Consider the following 24,844-nt stretch of genomic DNA (forward strand, 5'->3'; position numbering starts at 1 on the left):
GTGTGTTCATTAGTTCAAGGAAACCCAAGCTCATTAAAAATTTCAATTCGAGTTTTGAGAAGTTTACTGGCAAGTTTTATTAACTAGAGAAAGCGTAATATTGCGCCGGTCGTACAGCCGATACATGTGCAACTCCTACTTGAAATTCTCTATACAAAGTCAAAATGCAAATCGATAAGAAGACCGTTGATGGCGTTAAGAGCTTAAAATAACCACGAGGTATAAAAAACAAATTTGCCATCTTGCCCTGAGTAGAAATACTGAACACACCAGGAAATCTGGACTCTCAGCGATGCAACCGAAATGTTAAGCATGATTCCCAGGACGTAAGATGGCACTCCGTGTTCAGTAATGCGCACGCATACACACACTCTCCCATTCATGCTCTCACTGCTGCATTGAAAATCAGTTCAGAACAGCGACATAAAGACACTTCAGTTATTAAACACTCATTGAGTAATTTAACGGGCAAGCCTCCCTCAGAACGATTTCATGTTGCGTTTGAACCGAGCGCCAACTTTCAGGCTTATTCCTTTTAGTGTTTTTTTTTTTAAAGAGTATGCTCCCATAAATATTTTACATAGAAGAACCTCCCGTGAGATTTGCGCCCCAGCGCCATGCCATCCCTTTAGAATAAATCAACATGATTTTGCTCGTGGGAGGTGGATTCAGTGAGGGGGCAGGCGGAGTTATCCGGACGAGCGATGGTCTGAATTCGGGTCTCCCGGCATGCTTGGGGATTGTTCGACGCGATGCCGGACCTCAGGTGAAGTCCACCCGATAGGGACCACCAACCACGCAAGTGACCCACGACCCCCCCACACACACACACTCACACATACGCAGCAGCCCCTCAAGCACGCCGCAAAGGAGGGGTCGGGTTCTGACCTCCTGCAGGTTCAGGCTCTTTCTGCTGAGTGCAAGGTGGCAAAGACATCTTTCTCTTTAAAACCTGGTTAAGAGATTAAGCAGAGCGGAAGTGAAATATACCTTCCGGTTATCAACAAAATCGCTATTTTACAATCCCCCCCCCGCCCTCCTCTGCTGCTGCTGCCGGCAGCCCGGGCCCCTCAGTCGAGAGGCTGCGGATCCGCGATGGGCATGGTGTGAAGGACTTCGTCCAGGAGCTGGAGGGCGCGGTGCAGGTGGATCTCGATCCAGCACGGCGTCTCCTTGATGCTCTGCCGCGGATAATCGGGGCCCCAGCCCTTGACGAAGCTCATCCGGAGGATGCACAGGCGGCGGAGGTCGTCTACGCCGATCCCTGCCGCCGCTGACAAGCCTAGGAGAGAAACCGCAGGATCTGTCGTGCGTCTCACTCTCAGAGGGCAGGGGGCCCGGCGCCTGACCAACCCTGTGGGCTCCACCCCCTTTCCCCCGCGTCCCAGTGAAATACACTTCCAGATTTCTGCAAAGATTTTCATCAAACACTCTTGCTGGTCAGCTCACAGTGCTTAGTTTCCTGTATGGATTTATTTATAGCACACCTTTCTCACTGACGCGTAATGCAGATTACAGAGTGGAGGAGGAGGAAGAAGAGTTGGTTTTTATATGCCGACTTTCTCAACCTCTTAAGGAAGAATCAAACCGGCTTACAATCACCTTCCCCTCCCCACAACAGACACCCTGTGAGATAGGTCGGGCTGAGAGAGTTGGGAGAGAACTGTGACTGGCCCAAGGTCACCCAGCTTGCTTCATGGGTAGGAGTGGGGAGACAAATCCAACTCACCAGATTAGCTTCTGCCACTCATGTGGAGGAGTGGGGACTCAAACCCGGTTCTCCAGGTCAGTGGCCACCACTCCAAACCACCGTTCTTAACCACTACTCTACGCTGGAAGACAATGCTGTCCAAAGTATCAGCGGAGGAAGAGGCTAATCTGGTGAACCGGGTTTGATTCCCCACTCCTCCACATAAGCGGCAGACGCTAAACTGGTGAACCGAGTTGGTTTCCCCACTCCTGCACACGAAGCCAGCTGGGTGACCTTGGGCTAGTCACAACTCTCTCAGCCTCACCTACCTCACAGGGTGTCTGTTGTGGGGAGGGGAAGGTGATTGTAAGCCAGTTTGATTTTTCCTTAAGTGGAAGAGAAAGTCGGCATATAAAAACCAAACTCCTCTTCTTATAAATAGTGCAAAAATGGGATTACCCAAGTAGAGAGCAGTGCAGGAAGAGCAAGATAATACAAACAAGTGGAGCAGACCACAGTCCTGCTTTCTTGGAATTGCTTCAAGAAGCATCTCTGGCAGACTATCTTCCAGAAATCAGGAGTCTTTCAAAAGATGTTAGTTACAGGCCCCAGCAATACTTATCAACTCTGCTCCCATTGTGCAGTGGTTTTTCTTCAAAGCAACTTCCAGATAGAAAACGTAATTGCGTCAAAACAGCAGGAGAAACAGCCGCTTTGTTTGATCTGCCACAGCCGGTTTCCTGCTTCAAAGTATTCAGAGTACGCTTTAAGGACTGCTGCACCCTCAGAACGCCGGCAAGCAAGGGATTCTGCCAACGCGTTCGCTCAGAACTCCTGCCAGACTCGACAATATGGGCATGTCTTGTTGGAATTGGGACCACACTCACAGATGAACGAAGTAAACAGATATGCAACAGCTCACTTTACACAAAGCCATGGTTCAAGAAGCTTCAGCACGGTCAGAATTATTAGTCGGGGCTTGCCAGAGGCCAGCAAAACAAGAGTCAGGAGCTATGGTCTGAAGTGGGTTTTCTAACCAAGGTTTGGCACGATGTCTTGAACAACCAGAGTTATGGCCACGGATTGATTTCCAATGACTAGTGATGATCGGAGCGCTGAGCAATTGGAAAGTGAAAGTACACAGTCATGTGTATACAGTGGTTTGCCTATACGTATGAAAGTTCAAATCATGGTTTGCTGCAATGCCAATAAACCAGGGGTAGGCAAGCCCTAGAGAGCCCCGTGGCACAGAATTGTAAGCTGCAGTACTGCAGTCCAAAACTCTGATCATGACCTGAGTTCGATCCCGACAGAAGTCGGTTTTGGGTAGCAGGCTCAAGGTTGACTCAGCCTTCCATCCTTCCGAGGTCGGTAAAATGAAGACCCAGCTTGCTGGGGGTAAAACATAGACGACTGGGGAAAGCAATGGCAAACCACCCCGCAAACACAGTCTGCCTTGTAAACATCAGGATGTGATGACACCCCATGGGTCAGCAATGAACCGGTCCTTGCACAGGGGATTACCTTTACCTTTTACCTTCAGGCAACCCCTGGCATGGGTGCTGACAGCAGCACACCAGACAATTTTTATTTATTTACAGCGTGGTGTAGTGGTTAAGAGCGGTGGTTTGGACCGGTGGAGTCTGATCTGGAGAACCAGGTTTGATTCCCCACTCCTCCATGTGAGTGGTGGACGCTAATCTGGTGAACCGAGTTGGTTTCCCCACTCTTACACATGAAGCCAGCTGGGTGACCTTGGGCTAGTCACTTTCTCTCAGCCTCACCTACCTCACAGGGTGTGTGTTGTGGGGAGGGGAAGGGAAGGTGATTGTAAGCCGGTATGAATCTCCCTTAAGCTGTTCGCTGGGACTTGGTTGGCTCCAAACATGTCTGGCCCAGTATGACTATCGGCTCTTCCAGTCCCCAACCCCATTTGCCAGCACATCAGCTTCGAAGGAGGAGGAGGAGTTGGTTGTTATATGGCAACTTTCTCGACCACTTAAGGGAGAATCAAACCAGCTTACAATCACCTCCCCTTCCCCGCCCCACAACAGACACCCTGCGAGGTAGGTGAGGCTGAGAGAGCTCTAAGAGAGCTGTGACCAGCCCAAGGTCACCCAGCTGGCTTCAAGTGTAGCAGTGGGGAAAGAAATCCAGTTCACTAGATTAGCCTCTGCTGCTCATGTGGAGGAGTGGGGAATCAAACCCGGCTCTCCAGATCAGACTCCACCGCTCCAAACCACCGCTCTTAACCACTACACCATGCTGGGTCTCTAGATGCTGTTTTTTCCAGCAATTGGGCCAAAAACGTCACCTACTATTGCCATGAAGTAACACAGTGTTTCTCACTAAATTTCATTTCTCCCCTCCCAGGGACTTTGTTTTTTGAAAGATACAGGAGAGAAAGGCAGACGACAGGCTGTAGCACTACTTACTGATAGCAGGAGCGATTCCCCCTACAGACCCTGGCCCGGGGATGTTTCCCGCCACTGCGGCCGCTTGAGCTGCTGCAGCCGCCTGCGCGGTGGCCGCCTGCTGCTGCATCTGGCGATGGCACTGGCGTAAGTCGAACACCTTCGGAAAGTTAGAGAGAGAAGCCGCTATTAAGGGACTGAACAAACCAAAACACTGACCCAAGTAAATGCCCCATTGAGCAAGACCACGACCAGAAGCTGGAAAACAGCTCTGGAAAAGAGAGACTGGGGAGGTCAACAATGCACGGAAACTTTTACTGGTTATTTCAAGGACACAAAACTCAAGAAAAGAAGCAGCGGCCTTCTGTTTCCAAGACTTGAGCAAGGCTGCTAACAGTAGGACCTTTCGGAGGGCATTAATTCATAGGGTCGCCATGAGTTGGAAGCGACACGACAGCTCTTAACACACACATGCGCACGCACACACAAATGGGGGGGGGGAAGGAGAGGCTTAAACAGCCTCTTCCCCAGACCTACTTAGAAGAAGAGTTGGTTTTTATCTGCCGACTTTCTCTGCCACTTAAGGGAGAATCAAACCAGCTTACAATCGCCTTCCCTTCCCCTCCCCACAACAGACACCCTGTGAGCTAGGCGGGGCTGAGAGAGCTCTAAGAGAACTGTGACTACCCCAAGGTCACCCAGCTGGCTCCATGTGGAGGAGTGGGGAATCAAACCTGGTTCTCCAGATCAGAGTCCACCACTCCAAACCACCGTTCTTAACCACTACACCACACTAGCGTAGTCAAATGGTTTACTCCTTCCCACCATTTCATAGCTGTTTCTACAAGCGCATGCAGAAAGGATTCTGGAGAACCACGGGTGGATCCATTCAAGCTTAGAAGCAGCTGTATGAGGCGACTAATTTGATTAAGTAGTACTGGGGAAGAGGCTGTTTAAGCTTCTCCCCCCCTCATTTGTGTGTGTGCACACGCACGTGTGTGTTAAGGGCCATCAAGTCACTTCCGACCCCCCCCCCCACACACACACACAAACATAACAATGTCACTGATTTAAGCACTGGGAATCTGTATTTAATGATCCTGAGTTGGGCAAGTCCATATATATATATACACACACAGGTCTCATAGTCAAGGCTGCGAGCTTCCCCAAATGTGCCCCATGACCTCACCTGGCTGCACTCAGAAGGAACGGGGTCATATGTCCCTAGCTGACATGGGTTCCATAAACTCAGCCTGGAGAAATGATGCAGGGAGTAGAAGAATAAACGACGGGGGGAGGGGGGGAGGAAGAGTGAGGGGGAAGCAGGTACCTAGTATGTGTTCCTCAGTAAGGTCCAAGTAGTAGTACTTTTAGGAAGGCCTGTGTGATTTCATACACGTAAGGCTCCCCACATACATATTTTGGAATCATAAGGAGCCTCAGCCGGGTTTTGATTGTAACAAAAATTTCCTGTTTCAGATCTAAATTCAACATGATCCAAACTATCAATTGTGACACTGAAAGGCATAGACTGATCACAGACAGTGGATACCACCGGTTTCTGAAAGGACAGGCAGATCTGATGCCAAACTTAGCTGGAACAAATTCTTTACTTTAATGATACTGTTCATGCGGCCAATTTGGCCCTGAACAATGTCGCACTCAGACCAAAATTTTAAAAAAGGAACTATCTAAATAACCCATAAGGAAATTAGTATTTTTAAATCTTAATTGACTGGGAAAGAAATTTGGCGACTGCCAATGTAGTATTAAAACCCACCCCTGCTAAAAGAACCCTCAGATTATCCAGTTCAGAGACAGATTCCTGAATAAAAGGCTTTATCCATCTGTCTCTAGCCTCACTGGGCAAGTCATAGCTAAACAAGGAATGCTGAAGAGTGTCTATTTGGCCAGAACCACTTTGACATACTCTCTCACAGTACGGCACCCTATTTAAATGATCTATTAACTGCCCTGATGGGATGGCATTCAGTCTAGCCAACATAAATAATCGTCTATATCGCGGGATTATCAGAAAATCAAAGTACCGTATTTTCCCATGTATAAGATGGCCTTTTTTCCTTAAAAAATAGCCCCAAAATTAGGGAGGTTGATTTATACACGGAAGGTGGCTGTTGCCACCGGCCCCGCCCGTGACAGGTGGGGCCGGCGGCAACAGCCACCTCTTTCCCTTGGCTCTCTTTCCCCACCTGTCAGCTGACAGGCGGAGAAAGAGAGCCAGTGCGGCCAAAGAATCCTGTCCCCTGGATGCTGGCGGCCGGCGTTCAAACCGGTCCCCGCCCACCTGACCGGGGTGGCAGCAACCAGTTTGAACGCCAACGCCGGCGGCCAGGGGACAGGATTCTTCCCCTCCCTCTCTTTTTCTGCCTAACAGCTGTTAGGCGCAGAGAGGGAAAGAACCGGTTTAAATGCCAGACGCTGGCCGGCCATGGGACAAGCTCTTTCCCTCTCAGCTGTTAGGTGGAGAAAGAGAGGGAGGGGAAGAGTCCTGTCCCCTGGCCGCCAGCGTTCAAACCGGTCGCTGCCACCCCGGTCGGGTGGGTGGGGACCGGTTTGAACGCCAGATGCCAGCAGCCAGGGGACACGATTCTTTGGCCGCACTGGCTCTCTTTCTCCGCCTGTCAGCTGACAGGTGGGGAAAGAGAGCTTAAGACGCCCCCATGTATAAGACGACCCCTTTTCCCCCTTTATTTTACATTTAAAAAATAGGGGTTGTCTTATACATGGGGGCGTCTTATAGACAGAAAAATATGGTACATTGGGAGGGATTGCGGCAAGTTTAGGCCTAGGTATAGAGGTGAGCACACCCTACATGCTCTTATTGTAGTACTTCCATAATCCAGTTTTTGCCAGCAGCTCAAGATGGAATCTAAAAAAGCATGATGAAGAACGGTTTCAAGGATACGAGTCAGGCCACTGATGTAGGTTCACTTTGTCACCTGGGCATCTTCACTGTGTGTTCCTCCGCAGAGCTGCCACCCACCTTGATGTATGCGCTTGGATAAATTTTGTGAACCGCATCTCCTGGGGCGCGTCCTGCTTCTCGATCCAAGTAGTAACTCTGAACAAAGACCGCGTGGTCGCTGAGGCACCGAACCCAGACGTCGCCTTCGCCTTTGCATTCCAGCTGCACACCTTTACCTATATGCAACCTGTAAGAGACAGAGCACGCCAATGTACTCTAGATGAACAAAAAAAAATACCCCTCGTGAAATCTCACAGATGCGCATTACAGGATCATGGATGAACTGTAGGCGCATTCAGAAGGCTTGTCAGTCATTCTCCTCAAAATGGAAGGTTGTATCAGTGCCATACAAAATGTTGTCTCTCTCTCTGGCATAAACCACATGAGTTGCTTTGCCCTTTAGCTGGGAAGAGGTTAAAATCTGATCAAGGCATTACGCTAAATAGGGTGGGGCATGTCACAAAAACATTTTTTTAAAATGTGTGAGGTAACAGCAGACAAGGCATTCAACCATTCGTGTTAGTCTGTCTGCAGAAACAGAAAAGAGCAAGAGTCCAGTAGCACCTTAAAGACGAACAAAATTTCTGGCAGGGTGTGAGCTTTCATGAGCCACAGCTCACTTCTTCAGAGGTGTGACTCACAAAGGCTCACACCCTGCCAGAAATTTTGTTTTTCTTCAAGGTGAATAAGTGAATAGTTTATTTGCATATACCCTTAGGCCATTGCAAACATCTCAACAAAGCCACAAATATATAATAAAAGGAAAAATACTAGGTTAATTAAATGCTAGATTAATAATAAATATACATAATAAAACCATGCTAAATTGATGCATACAGAGAAATAACAATAACTAAAAATTGCATCAGAGTCCCAATCGGCCAATGAGACCTTGCAACCACTAAAATCAACTCGAAGGGTCAGCTCTCTTAGCCAACCATATTGGACCTGGCAAAAAAGTTAGCCCTGGGTTCCACATATAGAGGGCATTAGTCTTTAAGGTGCTAGTGGACTCTTGCTCTTACCTTCTCCTATGTGTGCCTTCCACTTCTTTAAGATCAGCCATAAATCAGCTGCAACTCAATGGCACTTTTCTCCTCTTCCACCACCACACTGCTTTCAGCATTTTTAATGGAAAGGTGATTACCATATATACTCGAGTATAAGCCGAGTTTTTTTAGCCATGATTTTTGGCTTAAAAAACTCACCTCGGCTTATACTCGGGTCAATACGGTAATTCACCTGCCGGGCCTTCTCCCAGTGCGCTCCCGCCAGCCAGCTGATGGGCCTTCTCCCCCCCACCCCACCTGATCGCGCCTTCTGCGCCGCGGCGGCTTCTCCCACCCCACCTGATTGCGCCTTTTGCGCAATTGTCGCGCCTTTTGCGCGATTGCGCCTTCTGCTGGGTGGCGGCGGTTTCTCCCCCCCCCACCTCACCCGGTCCGGTCCTCCCACTTGCCAGCTGACCCTGCGGGGCCTCCTACGTGCAGGGAGGGGGCCGCCACCGCCTGCCTGCACACCTGGGGCCCGGTCAGGTAAGCCTGCGGGGGGGGGGAGGGGCTGCATTTCCCACCCTCGGCTTATACGTGGGTTCCTAATTTTTTCCCATTTTTGGGGTGAAATTAGGCACCTCGGCTTATACTCGGGTCGGCTTATACCCTAGTATATATGGTATGTGTTTAAATACAGAGCTATAAACACGCCCACCAGAAGCGACACTCTTGGGTTACTAATGGCTATACCCATCTAAAGGAGAGTACGATAGCCAGACAGCAATGGCTGCTGTATATATAAATTGTAAAAAAATCAAAGTAAGGGAAAAAGAAAAGCTACCACACTTCGCAGCTGTTAAAACCACAAATCACAAAGCTTGAGAAGAAAAAGAAGAGTTGGTTTTTATATGCTGACTTTCTCTACCACTTAAGGGAGACTCACACCGGCTTACAATCACGTTCCCTTCCCCTCCCCACAACAGACACCTGGTGAGGTAGGTGGGGCTGAGAGAGCCCTAAGAGAGCTGTAACTTGCCCAAGGTCACCCAGCTGGCTTCATGCGTAGGAGCTGGGAAACAAATCCAGTTCACCAGATTAGCCTCCGCCACTCATGTGGAGGAGTGGGGAATCAAACCCTGTTCTCCAGATCAGACTCCACCGCTCCAAACCACTGCTCTTAACCAGTACACCACGCTGGCTCTCAGAGTTATGAAGACTCAGATGCTACCCTTCCCAGAGCCCAAACATACCTCGCCCTCTCAATGGCTTCCGTTCTGTGAACGTTGGAGAGCTGCCCGAGGCAAAAACGGTCCCCTCCCGAAGGGTCCACGTATCCGTCGACGGTAACAATCGGGCAGCTCGAAGGGACCTTGAACGTTTCCCCTACTTGCACGTCCATCTCAAAGTAAGCGATCGAACACCAGTACTCTGGAGCTGGGCAGGCAGGCAGGGAAGGGAGGGTGCAGAAGACAGAGAGAACTAACTGATGAAGAGAGTCGCAAGATCGCCAGCGCAAAAGGCAAGGGGCGGGGAGAGGGTGCCGGGGAACTGGTTTCGAGATGTCTGCTCACTGTGTGCCCTCGGAAACAGTCAGGCTGTTCAGCTGCGCCTTAAAGCTTTCAGGGGTTTTATGGTCTCCTTCCCCCTGCCCCAATTTCTTTGGCATTTGATTTTTTTTTTTGTTAAAGAAGAGTTGGTTTTTATATGCCGACTTTCTCTACCACTTAAGGGAGACTCAAACCAACACCATCCCCTTCCCTTCCCCTTCCCACAACAGACACCCTGTGAGGTAGGTGAGGCTGAGAGTGTGACTTGCCCAAGGTCACCCAGTTGGCTCTGTGTGTAGGAGTGGGGAAACAAATCCAGTTCACCAGATTAGCCTCTGCCGCTCAAGTGGAGGAGTGGGGGAATAAAACCCAATTCTACAGATCAGAGTCCACCACTCCAAACGACCGCTCTTAACCACTACACCACACTGTCCCAAATGGGCGACAGAAGAGACTCTGAAGTGTGCGCGAGCAGCATTCAACTTCACGCTGTTAATGTAGGTAAACATAAGAATGGCCATTCAAACTGTTTTGTCAACGGGCACTTACCAGGGTGATTGGATATAGGAGGCTGGAATGCAAGTTCATTATGAACTGGCCCTAAAGAAAAAAGAAATGATAAAGATCAGGCTATCCACTGCCATTATGTTCCTGAAAAGTGAGTCCCGTTGAAACACACTGCAATCTCTCAGCAGAACATAGTGATGGTCAAGGATGTTTTCCTGTGTTCCCCTCCCCCTCCCCAGCAGGCCTTTTGGACTCTGGGAAAGTCGACTCTTGGGGTTAGAACCATAGTTGGAAGGGACCACCAGGGTCATCTAGTCCAACTCCCTGCACGATGCAGGAAATTCACAACTACCTTCCCCCCCACACCCCCTGTGACCCCTACTCAATGCCCAGAAGATGGCCAAGATGCCCTCCCTCTCATGATATGTCTAAGGTCATAGGCATACTTAAAAACCTCCAGGGAAGGAGAGCTCACTACCTCCTGAGGAAGCCTGTTCCACTGAGGAACCGCTCTGTCAGGAAGTTCTTCCTAATGTTTAGACGGAAACTCTTTTGATTTAATTCCAACCCGTTGGTTCTGGTCCGACCTTCTGGGGCAACAGAAAACAACTTGGCACCATCCTCTATATGACAGCCCTTCAAATACTTGAAGATGGTTATCATAGCCCCTCTCAGTTTTCTCCTCTCCAGGCTAAACAAACCCAGCTCCTTCAACCTTTCCTCATGGGACTTGGTCTCCAGACCCCTCACCATCTTTGGGTTGCAGGACCCATGTGGACCACCAGGATTGGGAGGCTGAGGGGAGCACAGGAAGAGACCAGAACTGCTCCCTGCTTGCTCTTCTTCTTTCAGCAGAGCTGCTCTGACAGGGGAGACATGATAGAGATCTATAAAATTATGCATGGTTTGGAGAGAGTGGACAGGGAGAAGCTTTTCTTCCTCTCCCATAATACTAGAACGCGGGGTCATCTGCTGAAGCTGGAGGGTGAGAGATTCAAAACAGATAAAAGGAAGTATTTTGTCACACAACGCATAGTTAAATTGTGGAACTCCCTGCCCCAGGATGTAGTGATGGCTGCCAGCTTGGAGGGCTTTAAGAGGGGAGTGGACATATTCATGGAGGAAAGGGGTATTCATGGCTATTAGTTAGAATGGATGCTAGTCATGCTGCATACCTATTCTCTCTAGTATCAGAGGAGCATGCCTATTATATTGGGTGAGGTGGAACAAGGCAGGATGGTGCTGCTGCAGTCATCTTCTTTGTGGCTTCCTAAAGGCACCTGGTTGGCCACTATGTGAACAGACTGCTGGACTTGATGGGCCTTGGTCTGATCCAGCAGGGCCTTTCTTATGTTCTTATGACAGAAGAGGCCGTATGGGCTCTTTCATCTTCCTCCCCAATACAAGACCCCCTAATACGGATGGTCGTGTGACCCCTGGAATAAACTTTCTCATGATCTGGACGACAGCCATGCAGGAAGAGATCTGTGACCCTTGGAGCCTTCAGCTGAAGAATCATAGGATCCAAGCCTTGGGTTGGATCTCCCGGCTTCACTTCTGCAGGCGGAAGGCTATGTGCGCTAGTGAAAAGGGCGGTCTTAGGCAGAAAGGCTCCGCCCCTTCAAATTTAAAAGTTACTATGAACAGGCCCCCATGATGTACAGGACAGCCTTTACAGATAAAACTCAATATTGAGGTATGGGGAGCGCACCAGTGTTTAAAGGCAGAAGGGGCTCATAGAACAACACCCTATGAACTTTCCTCAAAGGCCGCTGTTGCTACAGGAGATCCACAGTGGCTTAAGAAGAACAAAGGGGCAGGAAGGGCTTTGCTCACACCAGCTTATATCAGCTTGGGTTCTCCCTTCTTACACTTATCACCCACCCTTTCCCCATGAAGCTCAGAGCAGTGCCCACGGGGCTGTTCCATTCCATCTTGTGGATAGGGTAGGCTGAAAGCGACTACCCCAAGGCAGCCAAGGGAATTTCTTGCCCAGTATCCGGAGCTGCGATTCCCTCTTCTGAGTCCAGAACTCTGCCTACTACACCACACGGGCTCCCTCGCAGCCACCCTATCAGAGAAGTGGAAACATCCACCCAGCCGACAGCGCAGAAGGGCTTACAGTAATGTCCAGGATGGGGCATGGGTGGGTGATGCTGAAGATGCCCGTTCTGATGATGAGGGATGGTGGGGGTGTAGGCAGCGGTTCGACTCCCAGTCCAAGTTGTTGTACTGTCTGGAAAAAAAGGCAGGGGGGAGGTCTGATCAATTTGCTTTGTGGGGGAGAAGGAGGAGGAGGAGAAGAAGAAGGAGAAGCCCACCTTTCTCACTGATGCTTAATGCAGATTATGAAGTGGAAGAGGAAGAGTTGGATTTTATATGCCAACTTTCTCTACCACTTAAGGAAGAACCAAACTTGCTTACAATCGCCTTCCCCTCCCCTCCCCACAACAGACATCCTGTGAGGTAGGTTGGACTGGGAGAGCTCGGAGAGAGCTGTGACTAGCCCAAGGTCACCCAGCTGGCTTCATGTGTAGGAGTGGGGAAACAAATCCAGTTCACCAGATTAGCCTCCGCAGCTCATGTGGAGGAATGGGGAATCAAACCCAGTTCTCCAGATTAAAGTCCACCGCTCTTAACCACTACACACATGAAGCTGCCTTATGCTGAATCAGACCCTGGGCCCATCAAAGTAGTTGGGAGGTAGTTGTGAATTTCCTGCATTGTGCAGGGGGTTGGACTTGATGGCCCTGGTGGTCCCTTCCAACTCTATGATTCTATGATTCCATGAAAGTCAGTATTGTCTACTCAGACTGGCAGCGGCTCTCCAAGGTCTCAGGCAGAGGTATTTCACATCACCTACTCTCCTAGTCCCTTTAACTGGAGATGCTGGGGATTGAACCTGGGACCCTCTGCATGCCAAGCAGATGCTCTATCACTGAGCCACAGTCCCTCACCATGCTGGCTCTCAGGTGAGGCTGAGGTGAGTTCTGACAGAACTGCGACTCGCCCAAGTTCATCCAGCAGGCTTCATGTGGAAGTGTGCAGAATGGGGAAATTAAACCCCGTTCTCCAGATCAGAGTCCACCGCTCCAAACCACCGCTCTTAACCACTACACCACACTAGCTCTTACACACTTACGCACATGCAAAAAAGAGCATGCGAGCAAGCCGCTGATACAAGAGAGGAATGGGCACGTTCGCTTACTGTGATGGTAAGTGGCCGGCTGAGCTGCAAAGCCGTTCTGCTGCGTTCCTGGCTGAGGCCCAGAAGCAATCTGTAGCAGTCCGTCGCTGTGGCCGCCTGGCAACATACCGGTGGGCTGACCTGGCAAAATGTAAACATTTCACAGCAATTTTAGAACCATTTGCTAGAAGAGCTCCACGGGGGGGGGGGGAAGAGACGAGTCTGGGAGTGATTCTGGAAGACGACTGCTGTGATTGTATAACAGCTGCGGCTCAGTGGCAGAGCACCTGCTCTGCATGCAGAAAGCTCTGGAGCAAGGGTGTCAAACATAAGGCCCGGGGGCCAGATCTGGCCCCTTGAGAGCTCTTATCCAGCCCGCAAGCCAGACGAGGCAGTCACTCCACCCCAGTCCCAAGGTGTCAATGATCAAAGACTATTAAATAAAAGAAAATACTGTTAGAGTGTTATTGTTTTAAGCATGTTTGTATTTTAAGTAAAAAAAAAAAAGTAAAAAAAATCTATCATTAATTGGCTTTGTCTTCTATAAAGTTTGTATCTCCGGTGTGTGTGTGTTAAGTGCTGTCAAGTCGCTTCCGACTCATGGCGACCCTATGAATCAATGTCCTCCAAAATGTCCTATCTCTGACAGCCTTGCTCAGGTCTTGCAAACTGAGGTAACTCTGGTACCTCACATTAAATTTTATGGTACACATGGCCCAGCCCGACCAAGTGGCATTTATGTCATATCGAGGCCTCGTATCAAATAAGTTCGATTCCGCTGCTCTAGAGCAGTGGTTCCCAAACTTTTCGGGCCACCGCCCCCTTGGTTCCACAAACTCAACCCCAGCGCCCCCTACCCTATCCTATAAAAAGCATTATTCAAATAAACCCCCTGACCAGGGGTTTGTGTGACTCGCCAAAGAAGATAATAATAATAAAATTTCAAAACAGGAACAATTAATTGCACATCTATTCAAAATCAAATTAAAACTTTTTAGTTGAAATTTATTCAACAAAACTGATTAACTTGATCCAGTGGTCCCAGCTCTTCAAAGTCTGGAAAAAAATTCTGATAGTTTCCACCAAATTTGCCAGCATGGTGCCATAGCTTGATCAATTGTAAATTAGCGAACAACACAGTTGAAGGGGACCACCTCTAGCGCCCCCCTGCTGCCCCCTTGCCTCTTAGTGGCCCCCTAGGTAATCCCACCGCCTCCCAGGGGGTGGTACTGCCCACTTTGGGAACCACTGCTCTAGAGGCTCAAATCACTGGCACCCCCAGGCAATAAAAGTACCACAGGTATCAGTGTTGGGTGATACCGTTATCTGGCCGAAACTTGGGAGGGCCAGCACCAGTCGGAGCCGACACCGAGCTAGGAGGACTAACGGTCTGACCCAGAATAAGGCACTTTCATTGCAAATCCTCTGTAATTTGTGGAGCTGTCTATTTTCTTTTTAGGCTGCTTATTTTGGAACCTCTGACCACAGCAGATCTTGTTTGTTTGCTCTTCTTTCGATGTTGTGGACCAAGGATAACGTTTTGCCCAGCAGTCTTTTTCTTAACATACATTTGGAGATGCACAGCCTTGTTTTCTCTGACTCTGCAAGTACTGCCCTGTTACCATTCCCTGAATTTGTTATATTTAGATTCCTTTAGTGCCTTCCTATCATTTCCACACCACTGGGGGCATTTTGGTCTCCATGCTGGTAGTCAACAAAGAAAAGCACTTGTCATCAGCATTATTACTCACTGCTACACGACCATGGTGTAGTGGTTAACAGCAGTGGTTTGGAGAGGTGGAGTCTGATCTGGAGAACCGGGTTTGATTCCCCACTCCTCCACATGAGCAGCAGACTACACCACCAGTGTGGTGTAGAGGTTAAGAGCAGTGATTTGGAACGGTGGAGTCTGATCTGGAGAACCAGGTTTGATTCCCCACTCCTCCACATGAGCTGCGGAGGATAATCTGGTGAACCGGGTTGGTTTCCCCACTCCTACACACAAAGCCAGCTAGGTGACCTTGGCCAAGTCACACTCTCTCAGCCCTGCCTCCCTCACAGGGTGTCTGTTGTAGGGAGGGGAAGGGAAAGTGATTGTAAGCCGGTTTGAGTCTCCCTTAAGTGATAGAGAAAGTCACAGAATCATAGAGTTGGAAGGGACCACCAGGGTCATCAAGTCCAACACCCTGCACAATGCAGGAAATTCACAACTACCTCCCCCCTACACACCTAGTGACCAGAAGATGGTCAAGATGCCCTCCCTCTCATCATCTGCCTAAGGTCACAGAATCAGCATTGCTGACAGATGGCCATCTAACCTCTTCTTAAAAACCTCCAGGGAAGGAGAGCTTACCACCTCCCGAGGAAGCCTGTTCCACTGAGGAACCGCTCTAACTGCATATAAGTCTGCATATAAAAACCAACTCTTCTTCTTTTTCCTCTGCCGAGGGGTTGCTTAAGGTGCACACGCCACATAATTACAGAACTTGTTAACCTTCTCCACTAATTAAGCTGCGGTAAAACTAATAATGAAATGCGGGAGGGTATCAACCTAATGGGTGGATCAAGACTTTGTAATGTTTTTCCCTCTCTCCCTCCCAGTCATTTGTGGCCAAACAACTTCGGACGCTGAGTCTGTGGTCAATAACACTTTGAAAAGGAAGCCATAATTAACTGGGTTTTTATTGCTTTTCTGCTGGCATAGAGGAATGTGACAACTATGATGCATGTGAGAGACCAGCAAGGAGCTCGCAGTGGAGAGGTGGGCTTGGCCGTGGTGGCCGATGTGAACACATGAAGCTGCCTTGTACTGAATCAAAGGCAGTACTGTCTACTTAGACCAGCAGCGGCTCTCCAGGGTCTTAGGGAGGGGTCTTTCACATCACCTAATTGCCTAGTCCCTTTAACTGGAGATGTGGGGGATTGAACCTGGGACCTTCTGCATGCCAAGTAGATGCTCTACCACTGAGCCACTGCCCCTCCCCAAATGTGCATGAAGGGAGGCCACAGGCCCTTAGAGAGAATGCGCACAAAGAAGAGCCTTATGCAAAGGTGGATCCGTTCCAGCCCACATTACTAGCATTCGTATCATAATAGTTGATGTAGACCCTATCTGCAGGTATTTAGTAAGCAGATCACACACCATCTTTGAGTAAGCCTTATTTTGTGGCCCACCTACCTCGCCGAGGAGAAGAAGAAGAGGAGGAGTGGGTTTTTATATGCCGACTTTCTCTACCACTTATGGAAGAATCAAACCACTTACAATCACCTTCCCTTCCCCTCCCCACAACAGACACCCTGTGAGGGAGGTGGGGCAGAGAGAGTGTGACTAGCCCAAGGTCTCCCTGCTGGCTTCACATGGAGGAGTTGAGTGGGGAAACAAATCTAGTTCACCAGATCAGCCTCCGTTGCTCGCGTGGAGGAGCAGGGAATCAAACCCAGTTCTCCAGATCAGAGTCCACTGCTCCAAACCACCACTCTTAACCACTACACCACGTTGAGCCCCTGAAGTCATTAGCTGGTCGGTCATGATGTGGATCACAATACACTGGGCTGGCTCGCCAGAGGCCTTGGCCAGTTACTGGGTCAACTCCCCGGGCAGGCTCTCGGGTACGGCATCACAGCCAACGTTGGTATTTATCACGAGCATGGGCATTTTGGCGGCAGCACAACTCACTAAAGTTAACTGGGATTTCATTCTTGTTTTATTTTGTCGGCTTGCAAAAGAGATTGAGCAACAAGAGCTGTGGTTATTTCAAACAGTCAGAGTTCTCTTACTTGTGGAAGCGATGGGAATGTTGGGGAAACTGGTGGCGCTGGTAGTGCTAGACTCAGATGGAGCCAACATGGCCGGGGTGTTGTAATTTTCCGCGGGTGCCCTGTTGCTCGCAGGGTGCTGGATCGTCTGAACCGAATGGCCTTCGGCGGTTGACAGCGACGGCTGCCCTTCAAACTCGTGAACGTATTCGTCTTTCACCAACATACTGGATGGTGCTGCGAAGAAAAGAAAAAGGTGCCAGTTAGCAAGACTAGAAGATCACGGGAGGGAATCCGCTCTCAGCCACCCTGCTGAAAGGGAACACGCCAAGGAGGATTAGCCTTGTTACTCCACAAGGGAAAGAAGCGGCAGCAACACATTTTAATTTGCGATGAGATCAACTCAGGGTAAGTGAATTATAGGAATCCCCCTAATCAGGAAAGCAGTTCCGAAGTGAAGCAAGCTGCCAAGGGAGATCTCGTGAAGGAGGCTAGACAAGCTTTCTATGCACAATAACCTGCTCGTTTAGACAAAGGTATTCACAAATCCTTTCCAAACCCGACGGTGCGATTTCGTCTCCTTTCTGGTCCGTACAAATTCAGGCCCATAATATTAGACTCCATGATCAAGTATTACAGCGGCCTTCTAAAATACATGCCTCTGGCCCACCTGGAACTCCAAGATCTTTCAACTACTTCGGAGCCAAGACCACCCTGACCAGTTGTGCTAGCGTTCGACATTTCACTGAAGGGAAACTGGGACACTCTATGATAGAGTGGGTGGCACAATGAATCGTGGCAGAAATGGTGGGGCCAATTCAAACCAGACTGAAACCTGCCCTGCAAGCTGAAGGCAGGTAGCTCCCTATGAGAAAAGCGGTGAGGTGAGTCAAAATATGTCAAAACATGTGCAAGTGGCTAGATGGCATTTTACACTATTTAAAAGACATTTTAGGAGCCCCGTGGCACAGAGTGGTAAGCTGCAGTACTGCCTTGAAAAGCTCTGCTCAGGACCTGAGTTCGATCCTGACAGAAGTTGGTTTCAGGTAGCCGGCTCAAGGTTGACTCAGCCTTCCATCCTTCCGAAGTCAGCAAAATGAGTACCCAGCTTGCTGGGAGTAAAGTGTAGATGACTTGGGGAAGGCCAACCACCCCATAAACTTAGTCTGCCCAGTAAGCGTGATGTGACGTCACCCCATGGGTCAGTAATGACCCGGTGCTTTACCTTTAAAAGGCATTTGTCCTGTTTTGCAGATGGGGCAAAGCAAGAAGCGGCCAGCCGTCCAACATCAGTCAGCACATCTGTGGCACAGAATTCTCAAGCGGAAACCTAATGAGCTGCTGCCTCCAAGCATATGCAGAGTGCTTTCCCCTCACCAACGAACAAAAGTCTCCCACCAGAGGGCTCAAAGTGATGGATTGTCTCCCACAGATTAAATCCCCAGCAGCCTCCCTATTTACCAACAAAGCACTGACCGAATTCGAACCAGAGAACAGATATATATTGTTTCCCTCCAATAAAAATTCCCTACTTGTTTTCCCTCCATCTCCAGCAAAATATATATATATTTTTTTTAAAGTACACCTATCCCTCCCTTTCTTGTTATAAGCAAGTTCTATTTCACGCACATACACACCCAGCTTAATTTGTATCAACGGAGTCCACGAAAAAAGTACCTCCGAGATGCACAGAATGACTTTTCCCCACCACTGACCAAGTGCAATCTCTCACCTCTCTGCAAGCGTGTAATTCAGAGGTGGGTTTCCAGCACATTCATTTAAAAGGATTTATCTGATACCAGAGTTTTAAAAAAATGTCTCAAGTAACACAGTTATTTTATCAACAGTTATAGGAGGGTTTTTTATTTGGGCGGTTTCTTTAGAAATTGAGATAATTGCGTCACCTCTACAGGTCCAATATAAAACTGAGGGCTTAATTTTTAAAGCAGAACTTGTTCGTAACAATCATATCAAGATTGTAGAGATTTTATTTTATTTATTTTTTATTGTATTAGATTTATATCCCACTCTCTTTCCTGGCCAAGGTCAAGACGTAGGGGTTTTGTGTACAAGGCTTCATTCAACACCTGCAGTTGAATGAAGTGGTGGAATGGGGTGTACCACTGTCAAATGCTAACTCAATACAACAAAGCTCTTTGCCAGCAGGAAACTTAGCATGTAGAGAGGTTCTAACTACCCCTTTTCTTACATAGAGAAGCACTCATTTTTTAACATCCAGCCTAATAGTGTGGAGAGCCTGAAAGCTTGCAAGCTGCTTTGTGTTGTAATACTGACTTGCAAGTCCTTCCCCTTACTCCAGATACACGGGGGTTAATAAAGGTGTGACAATAGTGGGGAGAGACAATCCTACATGCTGAGAAGTACTATAGTAATTGAAAAAGTTAGAACATAATACATCAGGGCTTGTGCGCATTTGTGTGAGTTGTGGTTGGATGCAAGGTATACGGGAGTCACGTAGCTCTTTCGGTTGATGGGAACTGCAAATGTAGCTCGGGGGGTTGGACTAGATGGTATACATGGCCCCTTCCAACTCTATGATTCTGTGATTCTCCGCAATCCACCAAGTGAGTACCACTACTTTAAACTGAAGTTGCAACGGCTCATAAGAGATACTATAGGCAGCTTACCAGAACTCTGCAGGGTCAGTCCTGAAAGATCTTTAAAGAGGAAAAGAAAACACATTTAGTCATTAGCCCAGTTTTAAATACCTGTAAATAAATCATTCACTATCCCAAACAAGATCTATAAACCAGAGGGTAGAGGATAAGTAATGGCAGACCCAACACATGCTTCTGTGAAGCACAATTAAATCACACTATTAAATCCCTATTAAGACATGAGAAGACTGAGAGGGGACATGATAACCATGTTCAAGTACTTGAAGGGCTGTCATATAGAGGAGGGTGCCGAGTTGTTTTCTGTTGCTCAAGAAGGTTGAACCAGAACCAACGGGTTGAAATTAAATCAAAAGAGTTTCCATCTAGACATTAGGAAGAATTTTCTAACAGTTAGAGCGGTTCCTCAGTGGAACAGGCTTCCTCGGGAGGTGGTAAGCTCTCCTTCCCTGGAGGTTTTTAAGAAGAGGTTAGATGGCCATCTGTCAGCAATGCTGATTCTGTGACCTTAGGCAGATGATGAGAGGGAGGGCATCTTGGCCATCTTCTGGTCACTAGGGGTGTGGAGGGGGGAGGTAGTTGTGAATTTCCTGCATTGTGCAGGGTGTTGGACTTGATGGCCCTGGTGGTCCCTTCCAACTCTATGATTCTATGATTTAAAGAGTGCATTTTAAAAATAAAACAGAGAACTGCTTCCTGCAAGCTCCCGTGTCATCACTAGGTGCCATTCTATGGTAAATATCCTCCACACTTCGCCAATGAAACAACAAATTCGCATAAGTTCCCCCAGGCCGAACGAGAGACCAACCTTTCCTCTCCCCTAAGCAAGAGATCCCTCTTAGCATTGACATTCAGTCACTTCTGGTGGAACTACCACAAGAAGTCATCCTGTAAGATGGTCCCAGGGCTGCTGGCCTACCCATTACTCCCAGAGGTCGCCTTCTGAGGGTTGTTGTAATAGTACTTATTATGACTATTATATTAGGTGCTGTCGGAGGATGCTGCTGCAGTCGTATTCTTTTCGGGCTTCCTAGAGGTACCTGGTTGGCCACTGTGTGAACAGACCGCTGGACTTGATGGACCTTGGTCTGAGCAAGCAGGGCTTTTCTTATGTTCTTATGGAGGATGGGGCTATCCATGGCTACTAGTCAAAATGGCTACTAGTCATGATACATACCTATTCTCTCCAGGATCAGAGGAGCATGCCTATTCTATTAGGTGGAACACAGGATAATGCTGCTACAGTCGTCTTGTATGTGGGCTTCCTAGAGGCACCTGGTTGGCCACTGTGTGAACAGACTGCTGGATTTGATAGGCCTTGGTATGATCCAGCAGGGCTTTTCTTATGTTCTAGCCTGATCTTTTCAGATCTCAGAAGCTAAGCAGGGTCGATACTTGGAAGGGAGACCGCCAAAGAAGGCTTTGAAGAGGAAGGCAATGGCAAACCACCTCTGCTTAATCAGTTGCCTTACTCATAATGCATACCTATTCTCTCCAGGATCAGAGGAGCATGCCTATTATATTAGGTGCTTTGGAACACAGGCAGGACAATGCTGCTGCACTTGTCTTGTTTGTGGGCTTCCTAGAGGCACCTGGTTGGCCAGTGTGAACAGACTGCTGGACTTGATGGGCCTTTGTCTGATCCAGCATGACCTTTCTTACATTCTTATGTACCGACTGTTGCTCCGTCAGTAATCTTTTACACTGACATTTCTTTTGGGGGAGTAAACAAACCAAATCACTTAAGACGCATGCAGAAAGGGACTTTTCTCCTGCTTAAGAGCTCCAGCCGCTTCAGAGAGAACTGCCAGAGGCAGCACAAAAAAAGGCAAACAGAAGTGGCTGTGGAAGTAACCGAAACACAGGCTGAATTATCTCTCTCCCTTCTTCCATGGCCAAATCAAGGAAAGGCGATTAAGCCCTGGAGAGATCATCCCCGTCCAGCCTCCGGGATCTTGGAAAAGAGTCTGATCAGTCAGTCATGTGAGGGGACTACCCATCACGAAGGGCACAGACAGTGAGGAGAGTGGGAGAAAAAAGCCCCGTTAAGTCACCTTCCCTTAATGACACCCCCCCCCCCGCATGGTGACACAAACATGCTTACCGATGCCAGGTGACACAACACGTTCGTAATGATACGGGTTCACACAGACACTGTCGCATTTCAAGTCAAAAGCGTACTGGCAATACTTGACGTGCTTGAGTTCATTTTTGTGGAGATCGGGCCACCGCCATAGCCGAGCGTAAATTACGTGAGGGAAACCTTTGCGACCGGCCACCTGGAAAGATAATACGACTGGATGAGAAAAGTAGAGACAGTCCTTTCTAAAACAGCAAAGAGCACATGAGACAATGCCTTATACTGAATCAGACCGTGGCCCGTCAAAATCAGTTCTGCCTACTCAGCAGCTCTGCAGGGTCTCAGGTCCTTCACATCATTTACTACTTGGTCCTTTTTTAACTGGAGATGCCGGGGATTGAACCTGGGACCTTCTGCATGCCAAGTAGATGCACTGCCACAGCCCGGATCCGAATATGATGTTGAAGTAGTGCAGCAGCCATTCTGTGTCAGCCGTTTTGTGTCTGACCCCACCCCCAAGTGTCAGAATTCCAAAAGTGCCTGCAGCTTCAAAAAGGTTGGGGGTCCCCTGAAGTAGCACAACACTTTATGACCTGCAAGACACTACTGCAGGAACCCAGCCAAACCCACAAGCTCTGCAATCAGAGGATAATTACATTGCCCACCGTGGTGTAGTGGTTAAGAGCAGTGGTTTGGAGCAGTGGACTCTGATCTGGAGAACTGGGTTTGATTCCCCACTCTTCCACATGAGTGGTGGAGTCTAATCTGGTGAACTGGATTTGTTTCCCCGCTCCTCCACATGAAGCCAGCTGGGTGACCTTGGGCTGGTCACCCTCTCGCAGCCCCACCTGCCTCACATTAGGAAGAATTTTCTAACATTTAGAGGGGTTCCTCAGTGGAACAAGCTTCCTCAGGAGGTGGTGAGCACACCTTCCCTGGAGGTTTTTAAGAAGAGGCTAGATGGCCATCTGTCAGCAATGCTGATTCTATGACCGTAGGCAGATCATATGAGGGAGGGCATCTTGGCCATCTTCTGGGCATGGAGTAGGGGGTCACTGGGTGTGCGTATGTGTGTGGGGGGAGGTAGTTGTGAATGCCCAGTATTGTGCAGGGGATTGGACTAGATGATCCTGGTGGTACCTTCCAACTCTATGATTCTAGAGTGTCTGTTGTGGGGAGCAGAAGGGAGGGTAATTGTGGTCTGATAATTGCGGTCTGATTCTTCCTTAAGTGGTAGAGAAAGTCGGCATATAAAAACCAACTTCTTCTTCTTCTAGTGCCATATTCTCCTCCCTAAATATTCTCCTCCCTTCCTGCACTCACACAGTAATCACCGATACACACGGTTCTACTGACCTGAAGCCTTCCATCCAATGTTCTCTGAATCGTAACACATTTGCTAGGGTGAGCTCCATTGGTCGTAATGGCTGTGATCAAAGAATCCAACTCATCTTTCTTCTCCTTCAGCTTCTTCACCAAGCTTTCAATTGCCCGTTTAGCAAACGTTTCGCTCTCCCCTCCTTGCCGATGACACATCAGGCTGTGAACAATGCTCAGGCAAGCGTCGTTACTTGTCGGCGTATTAGTAATCGACATACTGTCCATTGGGTAGAGTTTTTACCTCCAGACTAAATATGCCTGATAGCCAAAACAAAAAAGGGGGGGAGGGAGCAGATCCGGGGTACACACACCTAGAAGGGGAAAAAAACACAAGCTTTACAACAGTGGACACAAAACTTGGGTTAATCTCTGGAGGACACCCTTCAGCATCTCTGCACAGAAACATTATTGTACCCTATTTTTCCTTGTCTACGTTTTAGTACATTAATCTATTTTAACACCTAACCTTTTCCCTATCATTTTTTGTCTTTCTATGGGCAAGTTAATCAACAGAGGTTCAGTGTCCAGATCACGTGAAGTGATGGTATCGCTTTACTCTGCTCTGGTTAGACCTCACCTAGAGTACTGTGTTCAGTTTGGGGCACCGCAATTCGAGGAGGATGTAGACAAGCTGGAACGTGTGCAGCGGAGGGCAACAAGGATGGCGAGGGGTCTGGAGACCAAGACCTATGAGGAAAGGTTGAAGGAGCTGGGTATGTTTAGCCTGAAGAGGAGAAAACTGAGAGGGGATATGATAACCATCTTCAAGTACTTGAAGGGCTGTCATGTAGAGGATGGTGCCGAGTTGTTTTCTGTTGCCCCAGAAGGTCGGACCAGAACCAACAGGTTGAAATTAAATCAAAAAAGTTTCCATCTAGACATTATGAAGCATTTTCTAACAGTTAGAGCAGTTCCTCAGTGAGACAGGCTTCCTCGGGAGGTGGTAAGCTCTCCTTCCCTGGAGGTTTTTAAGAAGAGGTTAGCTGGCCATCTGTCAGCAACGCAGATTCTATGACCTTAAGCAGATGATGAGAGGGAGGGCATCTTGGCCATCTTCTGGGCATGGAGTGTGGGTCACTGGGGGTATGTGGTGGGGGGAGGTAGTTGTGAATTTCCTGCATTGTGCAGGGGGTTGGACTAGATGACCCTGGTGGTCCCTTCCAACTCTATGATTCTATGATGCTAACCCGTAACTTTTTTTCCTTTCATTTTTTGTCTTTATATGGGCATATTTACTTGTATGTTAAATCTGTATTGTCCTTTCAGCCAAACAGCTCAGAGGGTATACGAGGGATTGTGCTCCTATATCCTTACTACCTAACCTACCTCAGTGGATTAAGATGTACAATCCCATTAGAGAGCGTTACAGTATTTGAAAGGTCTCCCCGGTTCAACCCCTCTGGCAACTATGGTTGGCCAACTGACCTGTCAAATATTTTTAAGGCATTCACACTAAAGAGTTGCTTTTATTCTAATCATCATCATCATATTTTATATGAAAGCTAGTCACAAAAAAAATTGTTATCTTACTGTGAAACAACAGGTCAGATCCAATAGTTCCATTCCTCTAACAGTAGTTCTTTTGCCTTGTAGCAAAAGAAGGCTCCACTACTAGTGGAATGGAAACCTTGGGTCCAACCCAATGAAATTACATTTTTAAAAATATAAT

At 48.3% G+C, this 24,844-nt stretch overlaps 1 protein-coding gene across 1 annotated transcript; it reads right to left on the minus strand.

Annotated features, from left to right (window-relative positions):
• Positions 1-1,059: 1,059 nt before the first annotated feature.
• Positions 1,060-23,407, minus strand: SMAD4 (SMAD family member 4). The gene is made up of 11 exons (XM_056847863.1): positions 23,152-23,407; positions 21,820-21,994; positions 19,728-19,757; positions 17,101-17,316; positions 13,345-13,464; positions 12,259-12,372; positions 10,179-10,229; positions 9,333-9,516; positions 7,109-7,277; positions 4,126-4,264; positions 1,060-1,282 (listed from the first exon to the last, which is right to left on the minus strand). The coding sequence occupies exons 1-11, from the start codon at positions 23,398-23,400 to the stop codon at positions 1,071-1,073; spliced, it is 1,659 nt and encodes a 552-aa protein (XP_056703841.1). The 5' UTR covers positions 23,401-23,407; the 3' UTR covers positions 1,060-1,070.
• Between the last annotated feature and the right edge of the window lie 1,437 nt (positions 23,408-24,844).

This window comes from Euleptes europaea, chromosome 4, assembly GCF_029931775.1.
Source record: "Euleptes europaea isolate rEulEur1 chromosome 4, rEulEur1.hap1, whole genome shotgun sequence".
NCBI classification, from domain to species: domain Eukaryota; kingdom Metazoa; phylum Chordata; class Lepidosauria; order Squamata; family Sphaerodactylidae; genus Euleptes; species Euleptes europaea.